Source organism: Alligator sinensis, unplaced genomic scaffold (assembly GCF_000455745.1).
Source record: "Alligator sinensis unplaced genomic scaffold, ASM45574v1 scaffold432_1, whole genome shotgun sequence".
Classification (NCBI taxonomy): Eukaryota; Metazoa; Chordata; order Crocodylia; family Alligatoridae; genus Alligator; species Alligator sinensis.
This window is the reverse complement of record NW_005841998.1, coordinates 1,554,658-1,566,626: the sequence shown is the minus strand read 5'-3', so window position 1 is coordinate 1,566,626 and position 11,969 is coordinate 1,554,658. Positions and strand designations below refer to the sequence as shown.

Genomic DNA, 11,969 nt, shown 5'->3' with positions numbered 1-11,969 from the left:
CGCCGTGCAAAGAAGCTCCAATGTGGCGGGAAAATTCCACTGTGCCGAGGCACCAAAATCATTGGGTTATGACAGGGGTCTCTCCTGTTATGGCCAGACCCCTGTTTTCTCTGACTAGGCCTCCCTGTCCAAACCCACTAAACAGGGTTTGACTCCGAGGCTCTAGCCTTTTTTTTCCTTCCAGTGCATGGAGGCTCGTGGCCCCCTTTCCTGCTCCCTTTTGGAGCCCGGCACTCCCTGGCCCAGAGGCATGGGAAGCGGACCCCCCTCAACCAGAGGGCTGCAGGTTCAAAACCAGGGTGCAACCCCAAGCTCACCCCTGTCAGTCCAAACAAGAAAAAAAAACAAAGCACAACTGCACTCCGGTGCACCGGGTTTCCATGGCCTTTTTAAGATCGTCCTTCGAGTATCGGGATTTGTGTCCCCCAAAAGCCACACCCTCACTGGCGCCAGGGTTCCCACTCCCCTTGCCCACAGACCCCTTGCTGGCACTGGGGTCTGTGGCCCCCAAAACTGTGCCCTCACTGGTGCCGGGGTTCCCACTCCGTAGTGGGTCCCCAAAATGAGGCCTCCATCCCCTAATAGCCTCACCCAAGCCACCGGTTGTCCTAGCAACCTTCACCTGGGCGTTTATCTCTGCTATACAAGTAGCAGGCGCCTTAGTGCCCTGCTACATACCCCATAGCTCCAAAAATTTGGTGGAGGGAGGGGAAATGGAGCAGTGGCAGGTTAATCACTGCAGCTCTGAGAGCCATAGCAATTAACACTGCCACCACTCTCTCCTGGCCCCCATGACCCAATTTCTCACTCATGGGGCTGGTCCTTAGCCAGAGTGCCAGGTCCAACCCCATGTGCTGGCTCCAGAGGCATGTGGTGGGGTCGACCTAGCACAATGCATGTGGAACCACTGGCTCTGGGGCATGTAGTCCTGGACATATGCAGGGTCCAGACTGGCTGTAATTTCAGAGCCAGCATGGGGCCTCATGGTCCCAGCATCAGCATGCTGGGGCTACACAGTGAGTCCAGGACTTTGCTCTGGCTCTAAAGCCAGAGGCCAGGTCCAACACAACTCAGAACCCCAGAGCCAGAGCACAGTTTCAGACTTGGCATGTCTGGATCCAGAATGTGGGTCTGGAGCCTAGACAGGGTACTTGACTCACCACATGGCCCCCGTGCCAACATGCTGGATCATATTCTGCCTTGCGGTTCCAGTGCTGGCATTCAGGATTGGGTCCCCAGCCCCAGCTTGCTCCCCTAGCCCCAGAAACCCCAGACCTTAGTCACTCGCTTGTAGGTATGTGTTTTTTCTTTTTCTTTTTGTCATTGTGGGGCCTTCCAAAAATAGCGTGCATACTATAAAAGGGGACATGCTATATGCAAAAAATACAGTAGTTAAAAGTGGTACAAAGTTTGAAAAGTTTAGGTTCAGATCTGTATTTTAAAATTTCATGTTAGAGAACATTCTGATTGAGGGTTATGTTTCTAGTCATCACATAGATGCAAAACTCAGAGCTGCACTGTTAGTTTGGGTCTGTTTCTAAAAGAAATATTCTGGAAGTAGAAAGGCAACAGAAAACAACCTACTGTTAAAAACAACCTGCCAACATCAATGGGTGTTTATGTTTTGTTATTAATTTTTGTAGAGCCAGGATTTCATCCCATCTGTTTACCACTTAATTGCCTTGGTCTTTATCATAGTCCATCCATTATTTCCTCTGCTCAGCATGGGAAATATTGTTATAAAATTAACAAATGTGGATGACAGATACCGAGTTTTTATTGACATCTACTGCAGGAGGGTAAAAAAGAAGACAATGGTGCTGAATATAAAGTTGAGCCCAGTGAGGCCCCAGTAAGTCCAAGAAAGGTGACAATCACTGATAGAAAGAAAATACTGAAAAAGACTTAATGACACTTCCACAGAATTAAGGAAAGTCAAAATAGCAGCATGAATGACAGAACTATTCAAGCAGTGTGAATACCCATTAGCTGTCAATGGTATCTGTGAACAGCATACCAAAAAGCCATCCATCAGGAGCAGCGTAGAATATATTGTGTCATGATTTACATGATATATTGTACAATATTCATAGACTTTCCTGAAAGATTTATTTGACTCATAGAATATGGACACTTAAAGCTGCTGGTGTAAAGTATAATTTAGGGGAATAGTTATTGAGATATTAAAGAGAAGGGAGATAAAGAAAAATGAATGTAGCTAGTGGTGTATATATAGAGGGAGAGGAAAAGCAAGAACTTGAATCTTAGTTGTTGATACTAGTCAGCATATATTTACATAGTATAGGGATGTACAATATAATTGTTAACAATCCCTTTAGGATCCAGTTATTAAATATACTTTGATTTCTTTTCCAAAACATACTTTGATTTCTTTGAAAAAGTGTTGTATAGTAAACTCTAATTAATTCTCCATTTCCAAGGGAATGCAAATAGTGGCAAATTATCCCATGGTAACCAATTATCCAGAACTGGATGATTAGGGAAAACAGAGGAATTAGAACAACAGTGAATGATATCATAGTTTGTATTATCTGTCAATACTTCATTTTTATTACATTTCTATTTTGTTAAGTTGTACAAGATTACAGTTACTAAACTATTAACTTTATTTAATGAGTCAATTGAATTTACACGTATAGAGTGTTTCTCCTGACTGCTTTTGAGATTTCAATCTTCAGAATCCCAGAGAGCAGCCACTGAGGATGCCCCTGGAACGGCTTCACTGCTGCATTTTCTAGGTTTGATGCTTGGAAAGGGGAACAAATTCAAGCAGAGGTGGGAGAAGGCATGCCAAGATATACTGACAACGTGATGTAGACATACCTTTTATATGTATTTTGTCCAGAGTAAGGTATAGACTCCTATAACACTCATAAATTTCTTGCCACTAATCAGTATCACAAAAACTCAACCACTAACATGCCACCAGATAATCCATTTTTCAGCATATCCTTCTCTCATTGTCATCAATTCTACAACTTTGTCCAATGACTCTTTATCTTGGAGTTCCCCAGCAAATAGAAATAACTACAAATGTTGTAATTGCACTTACAGTTGGTTAACTGCTCACTGAATATTATATTAACCAGAACCATGCAACTTGATGCAGGACATAGTAAATAATAAAACATTTGCCAGAGTATGAGAATGTTGACTATCGTCTGCCAATATCTATTTTGATAATGTCCAAAAAAATGTTTTTTTATCAATTCCCTTTCAATAACTTTAGATATGAGATTTTAAAGAGTTAAAATCAGCTTCTGGGTGTTATCTACTGTTGTATTTATCACTTGCCCCAGCCACTTCTTAGTTTAAAATCATGGCTTAATCCCTTCCCTTCCAGCAGACCAACAGCACACCACTCAAGCCTGCCTGTGGCCATTACCCCTTCCTACGCCTTATTTTACAAGCAAAATTATTGTTTGTCCTGACTAGGACCAATAACTCCATTTTAAATTGCACATAATCTTCAGCTTCATATGCCCCAGCCCAGGCTACAGTGCACAACTCAGAGTTAATGGAAGTAGGCCACCTGAGTAAAAAGGAAAATGAACATCTCAATAGAATTTAAAAGATTGAGTAGGTACAGCAGTATTTGGGAGTCTACCGGAGCTATCATGTCTTGGCGGGGGGAACTGAATTGAACAGATTGTGAATTGATATGTATGGTACAGGAAATTAAGACTGAAGAATACTGGAGAGGCTGTGTGAGAAGAATGATGAGGAGCAAGGGGCAAAAAAGGTCTAGTGGAGACAATATAGTGATAACATTACTTCATCTGAACCTCTTGAATTTGGTTTACTGGAAACACCTTCTTTTCTGTATCACCACTTTCCTGCTCACACCAGGTCTATACTGGGGTATATGGATGGACAGGGTTTTTTTGTGGGAAGCTCATTCTGCACCTATTTTATAGATAAAAGACACCAGTATCCTGGGGTGTAATTTTGGCCTCCTGTTTAATAATATATTCAGTGTAAGGTAGCAAATGTATATCTGATCCTAAGCAAAAGATAAGTTCAAGTCAGGTCTTATCTGATATAGCTACTTTCTATATCTCTACATCAGTTGTTGCATTCTCTCCATCTGGAAAGCAGGTCATTATTGCCCTTATTTTGTGGAAACAACTTTTTGGTTTAGGCTGTTTTTAGAAATTTATAGATGAGACTGAGGTTGCAGGAAAGGAGATTCTCCTCTTATTTAGAAAGGAATATTCTTCCTCCTTATAAAGAGAGGAGAATGGTTAAATAGTTGCAATGATACATGGTTGCTGAGCAGAGCATATAGATGTACTGTGGCTACGTGACCTAAGACCAGGCAGAAATATGGTGCCTTCCTCAGCAGACTGAAAGCTCAGACTGCAGGGTTTGTCAATGAAAGTCATCTGGGGCTTGGTGTAAAGTAGACCGTGCTCTGGGAAACTGCCTGTGTTGCACATTCCTAAAACCAGCTCTGCATCTGGTACTTCAGCATGTATCCAATGCTGCATACAGCATTTATTCAGTCCAGTAAGCAACATTCAATAAAACAATTTCTTTACTATGTAACCTCACATCTTATCAATTTGTTTACCTGATCTTTTTACTAGTGAGCAAAAGTGTCTGTGTATAACCCATAAGTATTAATGGATGATGAAGATGAGAAATATGATTCTGCAATTTCCAGTCAAGAAATATGCCTTTAAATAAAAATTAATATTAATGTCTAGTTTAGATGAGTTTACACTGACATTTAGTTCTGTGCTAAATTTAAATAGAAATGAAAGGTACATCCACAGTTCCAAATGCAAGACTTCTCATTTTGTATTAGATTATTGTCTACAGTTTTCATAAGAAATCTTGGCGAACGTATACAGTAAAATCCAGCCTTATTCTGAGGCCATCCATGTACCTGAAATCAGATATATAGAGCTAATTTAAATATGGTTAGCTTTATTTTAGCCCAGAATCTAAATTTCTGTGGAAGGAAACTACCATAAAATGCCATCAGAAACATCGTTTTATAAGAGTGGACTCATTGAAAAATATTTTGGAAATACAGCTGTTGAAAGAGCTAGCTGCTTTATCATATGAAAGTCCACAGATATGTTACAAGAGAAGCTTTAGCCTGCTGGCAATGTGGATATGTAATACTGCCAAAAAGTTCTGCAATCACAAGCCAGACTGCAAAAAAATCATGGGGCTCGCCCCAAACTTTTATTTTAAAAGATTCTATCATATTTTTGGATTGCCTTCACATTTTAAACTCTCACCCACCGTGGGGTGTTTGCTGACAACTATAATAACGCTAACTTCTAAAAATGGTTAATGAATAACACAAGTTTGGTTTCCCCTGGAGGAATTTTTGCTTGAAGACCCATGTCATGGAGATCAAATTTTGTAAGTGCTGCCTTATGGTAATCCCAGGAGTTAAGGATTTAGGTCTGGATAGGATCTTCACCATCTTCCTCTCTATCCTATGGTGGTGTAGTGCTAATTCTCTCCTTCCCAAACACGGTGTTGTAGGATCACAGGAAGGAGGGGGCAGGCCCTGTCTACCTCCTGCAGCTGGCCCAATTGGCCATTTTTCCTCAGGAAGTGGGGAATTGGCAGAAGGCAGCCAATCAGAACTTTTTAATAAGGCTGAAAAGCATGTCAGGGCTACAGTTTCTTAGATTGTCATTTGTCCAAGCTAAAATCCAATTATTTGTGATTTTGTGTGAGTCCACAACACTGCACCACTCACTGCAGTTTTCTCTGCCCTTCAGAGACCAGTGGCTCAGCCAACTAAGAGGTTAGCATAATAGTGGCTCTGCTGAATTCCCAGCCATGTCTCAGGGACTGTAGCTCTTCATCTCCATGTCTTATGTGGCATTTGCAGCAGCTATTGCTCACATGCACTTCAGAAAGGGCAAGGAAAGCTAGGAGGTAAAAAGAACTGTCCACCTTCCCTACTTTATCACCTCTTTAAGTGTCTCCCTGGGAAGTTTGTTTGGCTTTTTGGGCAGAATGCAATTTTTCCTTGGCCCATTTCTTAGCCATCCCTTACCCTGGGCAGGAAAGCAATTAGGCAGGATTGGAAAAACTGGCTCTAAAAAAGAGGTGTAGCTCCCCCAGCTCCACCACCTCCAGGAGGGGAACAGTGCCAGAAGAGCAGTACAGCAGGGGGAAAGTTTCAGCTAAGCCGTAAAGCCTGCACCAACAACTGGGTGAACGATTTCTACCAGAAAGAGTGGCCTTCTCACAATAGTGGCTTCTCACAGGAAATTGTCAGCTTTATTTACCTTGAGTAGTTACTATTCAATCTGAGAAATGATCCTGTCGTGGGATTACCATAGTATTAATTAAGAAGGAAGGAAATTTAAGGATTTAAGGAAGAAGAAAATTCATGTTCATCTCTTGTCATAAAATACACAGAGAAAAAGCTGAAACAAACGCACAGTTTCTGGTGCATTTTGGATGTATGATAAACATAAACATACATTTCCAGGTAATTAATCATTGATCTGAGCTGAGGACATATACTGTCAGTTATCAGGGCTCAGTTCAGAAGCATGTTAGCAAAAGATAAAGGTGGTGATAAAGGAAAACAAGCACGTCACAAAAACAAAAAACACGTCTTACTGGTAGTGCTGATCGTGTACACAGACATGCTTTATGAACTAAAGTTCATAATTAATATGTCTGGCGCAGTTTTTATAAATGAGAGAGAGAGAGAGAACAATTAGCCAGGGTGAGGAAAAAACAACTTCTGCGCATATTTGTTAGTGCCTTGTCCACCTAAGAGGCGTTAAATATTTGCGTGGCAGAGGAATAAGGCCAGCACCTAGAAATGTGCTCATTCATTATGAAACAGTGTGATGGGTTATTATTGCTTGACATTTTGCCTCCTGAAAGAGCAATGAAGAGTAATGGATCTGTAAAAGATGGCATTCAGTATTTTTGATGTTTCATATACTGAAAGATTTTGTTAGCACTGCAACATATTGTTTATTCTGACCTTACTTAAAAACTCTTGTAAATAAGCATTTATTTATAAAATATTAGCTTATGTGTTCAAATTAACTTTAGAAGAGGTCCAAAAGGTTCCCTCTTTCCAAAACCATGCGGTTATTATCTCTTTACATTGCCCTTTTCCTCAAGACATCACTCAGATTTTCTGCCTGGTGACAGCCTGACAAATGATTCCAAATAATGAAAATGCTGTCTACTGCCATGTAGCAGACTTGACACTATTGAAATCAACGGCAAAACTCCCACTGATTTCAATAGTCAAGATTTCAGTCAATGTCTCTTGTTTGAACATGGTAGTGTACAGATTACTGCATTCAGGGATCTTTTATGAAGATGGCTACCACCCAAAATTCCTGGCCAGAGAGATGGCTGCTTCAATAGAGAGCCAACTTCCAAAGCAGGAAGAATTGCATTTCCACAGAGATGCAGAGGATCTATCAGAAAAGAAATTATCCACATGCTGTATTGTCACCAGCCATAACAATTCTAATTAGCATGTAGTTGTGTCCAGTCTCAATTTGTTGCCTCCGTCTATCATTAAGGAACAGACATTTGTAAATGGAACATTTATAGAATCCCCTTGGCAAGTTCTGACTTCAGAAGATTACTCTGCGTAGGCAAATACTGAATATACTAAGCTAATTAACTTTTAGATTTGTGGCAGGGATCATCATTAGCGCCAACACCATGTTCTGGTCAGGCTTCCAGAATTGCACAAAGGATATAGGGAAAGTCTTTGTTCTGGTGGTAATGGGCTTTTGTCATTATTCTTAAACTTCAGCTGAAGTTTTGTTTAGATTAGAAAGAGGTTAAGATTAGGCTGGATTTAACTAACAAACTGTCCTGACTTCAAAAAACTAAATAAAGGCAATAAAACTGTCTGTGAGAGAGTGAAAGTTGGGGATTAGATGGTCTTCCTGAATGTGGTGTTTTTTGTTTTGGTTTGTTTTCATTTTTTACTATACCATGCTGCTGCTTTGCTACTGTGCTGATCTTTTAGCTATACAATCAAGCAGTTAGGATGGTAGAAGCTCAAGATGAAGTGTTTGTACATTTTGGAATAAGGATAGGTGTACTAGAGTATACAGGACACCAGGAAGATTTTTATTTATGTTCCCACTAAAAAAAAAGTATAATGAATATGAACTATCCCTGTTTGTGTGTGTTGTCCATGCAGTGACCTGTGGATTGTCACACATTAATAATTTATTTTTTGTATTTCAGGAGCTAAATTTAGAAAATATGTTGGCCACTCAGCCCACGTAACTAATGTCCGGTGGTCACATGATTTTCAGTGGGTGTTAAGTACAGGAGGTGCTGATCACTCTGTTTTTCAATGGAGATTTATTCCAGAAGGTGTAACAAATGGAATCCTTGAAACTGCATCCCAAGGTAAAAGTACCACTTTCTAAATGTTTGTTGACAGTATTTATTTAGTTATTTTTGTTCAGAAAAATGAGAGAAGGATGCAACACTGAAGAGTTGAAGGGGAAGACGTTTTTTTCTGTTATTAATGCCTGGAAAGCATCCAGCATGTTCAGGGTCTTTTTGTTTCACCTTTACACCAATAAAAATAATAGTCTGGATTGTTATCATTGGCTGATGATCAGCTACTATGTGTATCCACAGGAGCAGGACAGGAAATAATGAACTTGAATTGCAACATGGGAAATATAAGTTAGGCCCCCTTTAAATGTTACAGCTATTGTGCAATTAACTGCTTAAATGCACAGTTACGTGGAGATCAGCTACACATGATAAAAGCTCAAACCAGCTATCAAGTTAGACCTCTAAAATGTGTACTAACTTTATAACTGGCTGCCATCAAGCTTTTTTGTTGTTGTTGTTGCATGTGTAGCAGGATCTCCCCTGAGGCTGGGAGCCCCATCACATGTAGCATGGCAGGAGGTGCAATTGTGTGAATTGTGAATTAGATCCTGTCGCACCAAGAGAGGTTGTGGATTCTCCCTCATTGAAAGCTTTTAAATTCAGGTTAGACAAACGATTATCTGGGATGATTTCGACAGAGGTGATTTTGCTTTGAGCTAAAGGATCGGGCTAGATAGCTACATGAGATCCCTTCCTTGTTTTTTTTAATGCTTCTATGCTTTTTTATGCTTTTATCCCAAGCTAGGTCCACTGATGCAGGATGCAGATTATAGGCTAAGGAAGAGACCAATATTTTTTGTTTGTTTGTTTGTTTTGGGGGAGTTTTTTGAGGCACATTAAACCTTAAAAACAGAGTTTCACTAAATCAATGTCAATTTTCTAACTAGATTCCAAATTGCATGACCAAATCCTAATAGTGCATGAAAAGAGCATATAGCTGTTTGTGTGTGCTGAAGTGCGAATATGGGCACATGTCCCCACATGAGGTTTGTGTGGTTTAGATGATTACAGTTGAAAATTTTACCTGTCATGTTTATTGCACCTGTAATATTCAGTAGAAACATGAAAAGTACATTATGGTAAATCCTGCTACTGAAAGTTAAATTCCCCTGCAGCAAAAGTATCTCATAGACTGCAGAAATTAATTATAAATATTTGATATAACAAATGCTTCAAACAAAGGGGGAGATCATGCTGCCCACAGAGTTTAAGAAACCCCTTGTAATTTTAGTGCATTCCCACAATCACAGTTATTTACAGATATGGTGTAACTCCAGTGCAGTGAATTATAGCAATAATTATTCAGGGGTTTTTGCAGCGCTGACCTGGATATTGAAAAAAAGGGATTAATGCCTTTCTTTCTTTATATAACCAGAATATTTACCTAGTCAAAATAATTTTTGCAAACACTTTGAGGCTTTGCATTCATTGCCCTTAATCTAGAAGCTTTATGAAAATATCACACATTTTCTGATGAGATGGTAACTGCTACAGTATATGTGATTTTTTTTTTAAACTCAGAGGGCAGTATCGATTCGCATAGTGAAGAATCGGATTCTGATTTGTCTGATGTGCCAGAGCTTGACTCAGATATCGAGCAAGAAGCTCAAATCAACTATGATCGCCAGGTGAGTCAAAATTAAAGTACAGTGATAGAAAACCAGCTATCTAATAATCTATTATAGCTTTTTGGTGAGCCGCATCAAATAAGGCTGCAGTAAATTCATCAATCTGCTTTGAGAAAATTATTTTGGCAGCATTTATCATGATTATACAACCAAATAAAAAAATGAAAGCAGAGTTCACTTTTTCTATAAATATTTAGGAAGGCTTTAAGAAATAGTATCTGTAAGTACAAAAATCAAGTTCTGGCAGATGTGCGCTTTTATTTAATAAAGAATATGCCCTAAAGAGGAAGGATGGTCTTGTGGTTATATGGATTTTATGAGTTGGTTACTGTTTCCAGCTCTGTCCTAGTCACAGACAAGACTCTTCAGTCCTGGGGGTCTCTCAAACCTTATTGGTAAAATGAGGATAATGATTTTTTTTTGTGTAAGTTCCTGCCTACTCAAAGCAGAATACTTTTCTTAGTGAATCTTAGTTTTTTTGTGGCAGGTTCTCTTCTTATTCAGAAGGTAAATATCAAACTATTTTCATAGTATCTTTGCATGAAGTAAAACTGGGTTTGTAATAAGCACTTACTATGCTTAAGGGACTTTCATATGTTTAGTACTACTGTGTTTGTAAAATAATTACAAATTTTGTTTCTAAGAAGAACATAAGCCTAAATAAGATTATTTTTCTTACTGGGTTGGTGTATTTTTTGGCATTTAACTCTCTTATCTGATTTTAATGTTAAGTTTTATCTTTTTAAAATAAAGGCCAAAGTGGCATATGCCTTGTCTCTGTATTATGTAATGTTTTAAATGGGTAGTTGCATCTAAAACACATTTCATTTTCACAGAAATGCATGGGATATTTTATTCTAGAAATTAGTCCCGAGATATCTATTCATGTGACAGACCCTCAAAATTTTAGAGCTACCAGATGCCCCCCAAGATAGGGACAGACATTACACATAAACCAGTTTAATTGATCAGAAGCTGGTTTAAACCTGTAACAGAGCAGATGTTCAGTGCACATAAACCAGTTTGAAAATGGCTGAAACCGATTTGAGATAAACCTGGTTGAATGTAATCAGTAGAGACTGATTTGGCTCAAACCAGTTTATGCAGTGTCTATCCCAGACCCCTTACTGGTCTAAAATCCTGGCATGCTCTCTGGGCTGGGCAGGGCTCTCTTTTCCACAGCAGGGCTGGCCCCTCCCCTCTGCTCCCTGGCTGGAGCTCTGGCAGAGACTTGCAGGCACAGCAGGATCTGCCTGGCTGCCCCCTGCCCTACCCCCTGCTTGCTGCTCAAGCAGGAAATCCCCCCTTCCCTCCCTCCCATCTCTCACAGCAGGGACCCCAGCCCCATGGACCCCAGGCATGTGGTGTGCTAGCTAATGCAGATGTGTGTGTGTCTCCAATTTCACTGGAACAGGCAGACAGAACAGTGACCGCTTAGGGCTATTTGGAGCTAATCAACAGGTCAGCTGGTAAGCTGTTTAAGAAGAGTTTGAAGTAATGGAGAGAGGCTATTGTTTTGTAAAGAACTGGGGAGGGAGATTGAAAAGCTCCATATCATCAACAGATGCATGCACTGCACCCTCCCCCCTTGCCTCAGAGCGCTAGCAAGAGGCTGGGGTCCGGCAACAGTCCTGCCCCTTGAGCAGCAAGCAGGTAAAAGCCTGGGATAGTGCAGGCAGACCTCCCTAATCAGAATGTCCTGCCGGGATCTGGCCACACCCCATCCCTCCTGCCCCCCCGGTCCCTCAGCTCATCACTGTGCAAGGGAAGGAAGGGCTGCTTTAGTGCGCCTCCCCCACCCCCACCCAGCTTCTGTCCTGAGCCACTGCAGGCATGTGCCTGAATTTCCTTGGTCCAGAGAGAATGTCTGCCTGGTTACAAACTGGTTCAGCCTAGCCAGGTTAGACTAACCTGCAAAGATTGAATCAATTCAGGCTC

At 40.5% G+C, this 11,969-nt stretch overlaps 1 protein-coding gene across 1 annotated transcript in view; it reads left to right on the top strand.

Annotated features, from left to right (window-relative positions):
• EML6 (echinoderm microtubule associated protein like 6) overlaps positions 1-11,969 on the top strand; it is a 316,078-nt gene that overhangs the window by 179,054 nt on the left and 125,055 nt on the right. Inside the window, exons 11-12 of the mRNA XM_025201579.1 lie at positions 8,239-8,406; positions 9,925-10,031. Of these exons, the coding sequence (XP_025057364.1) occupies positions 8,239-8,406; positions 9,925-10,031 (275 nt within the window). The remainder of the gene's footprint in view (positions 1-8,238; positions 8,407-9,924; positions 10,032-11,969) is intronic.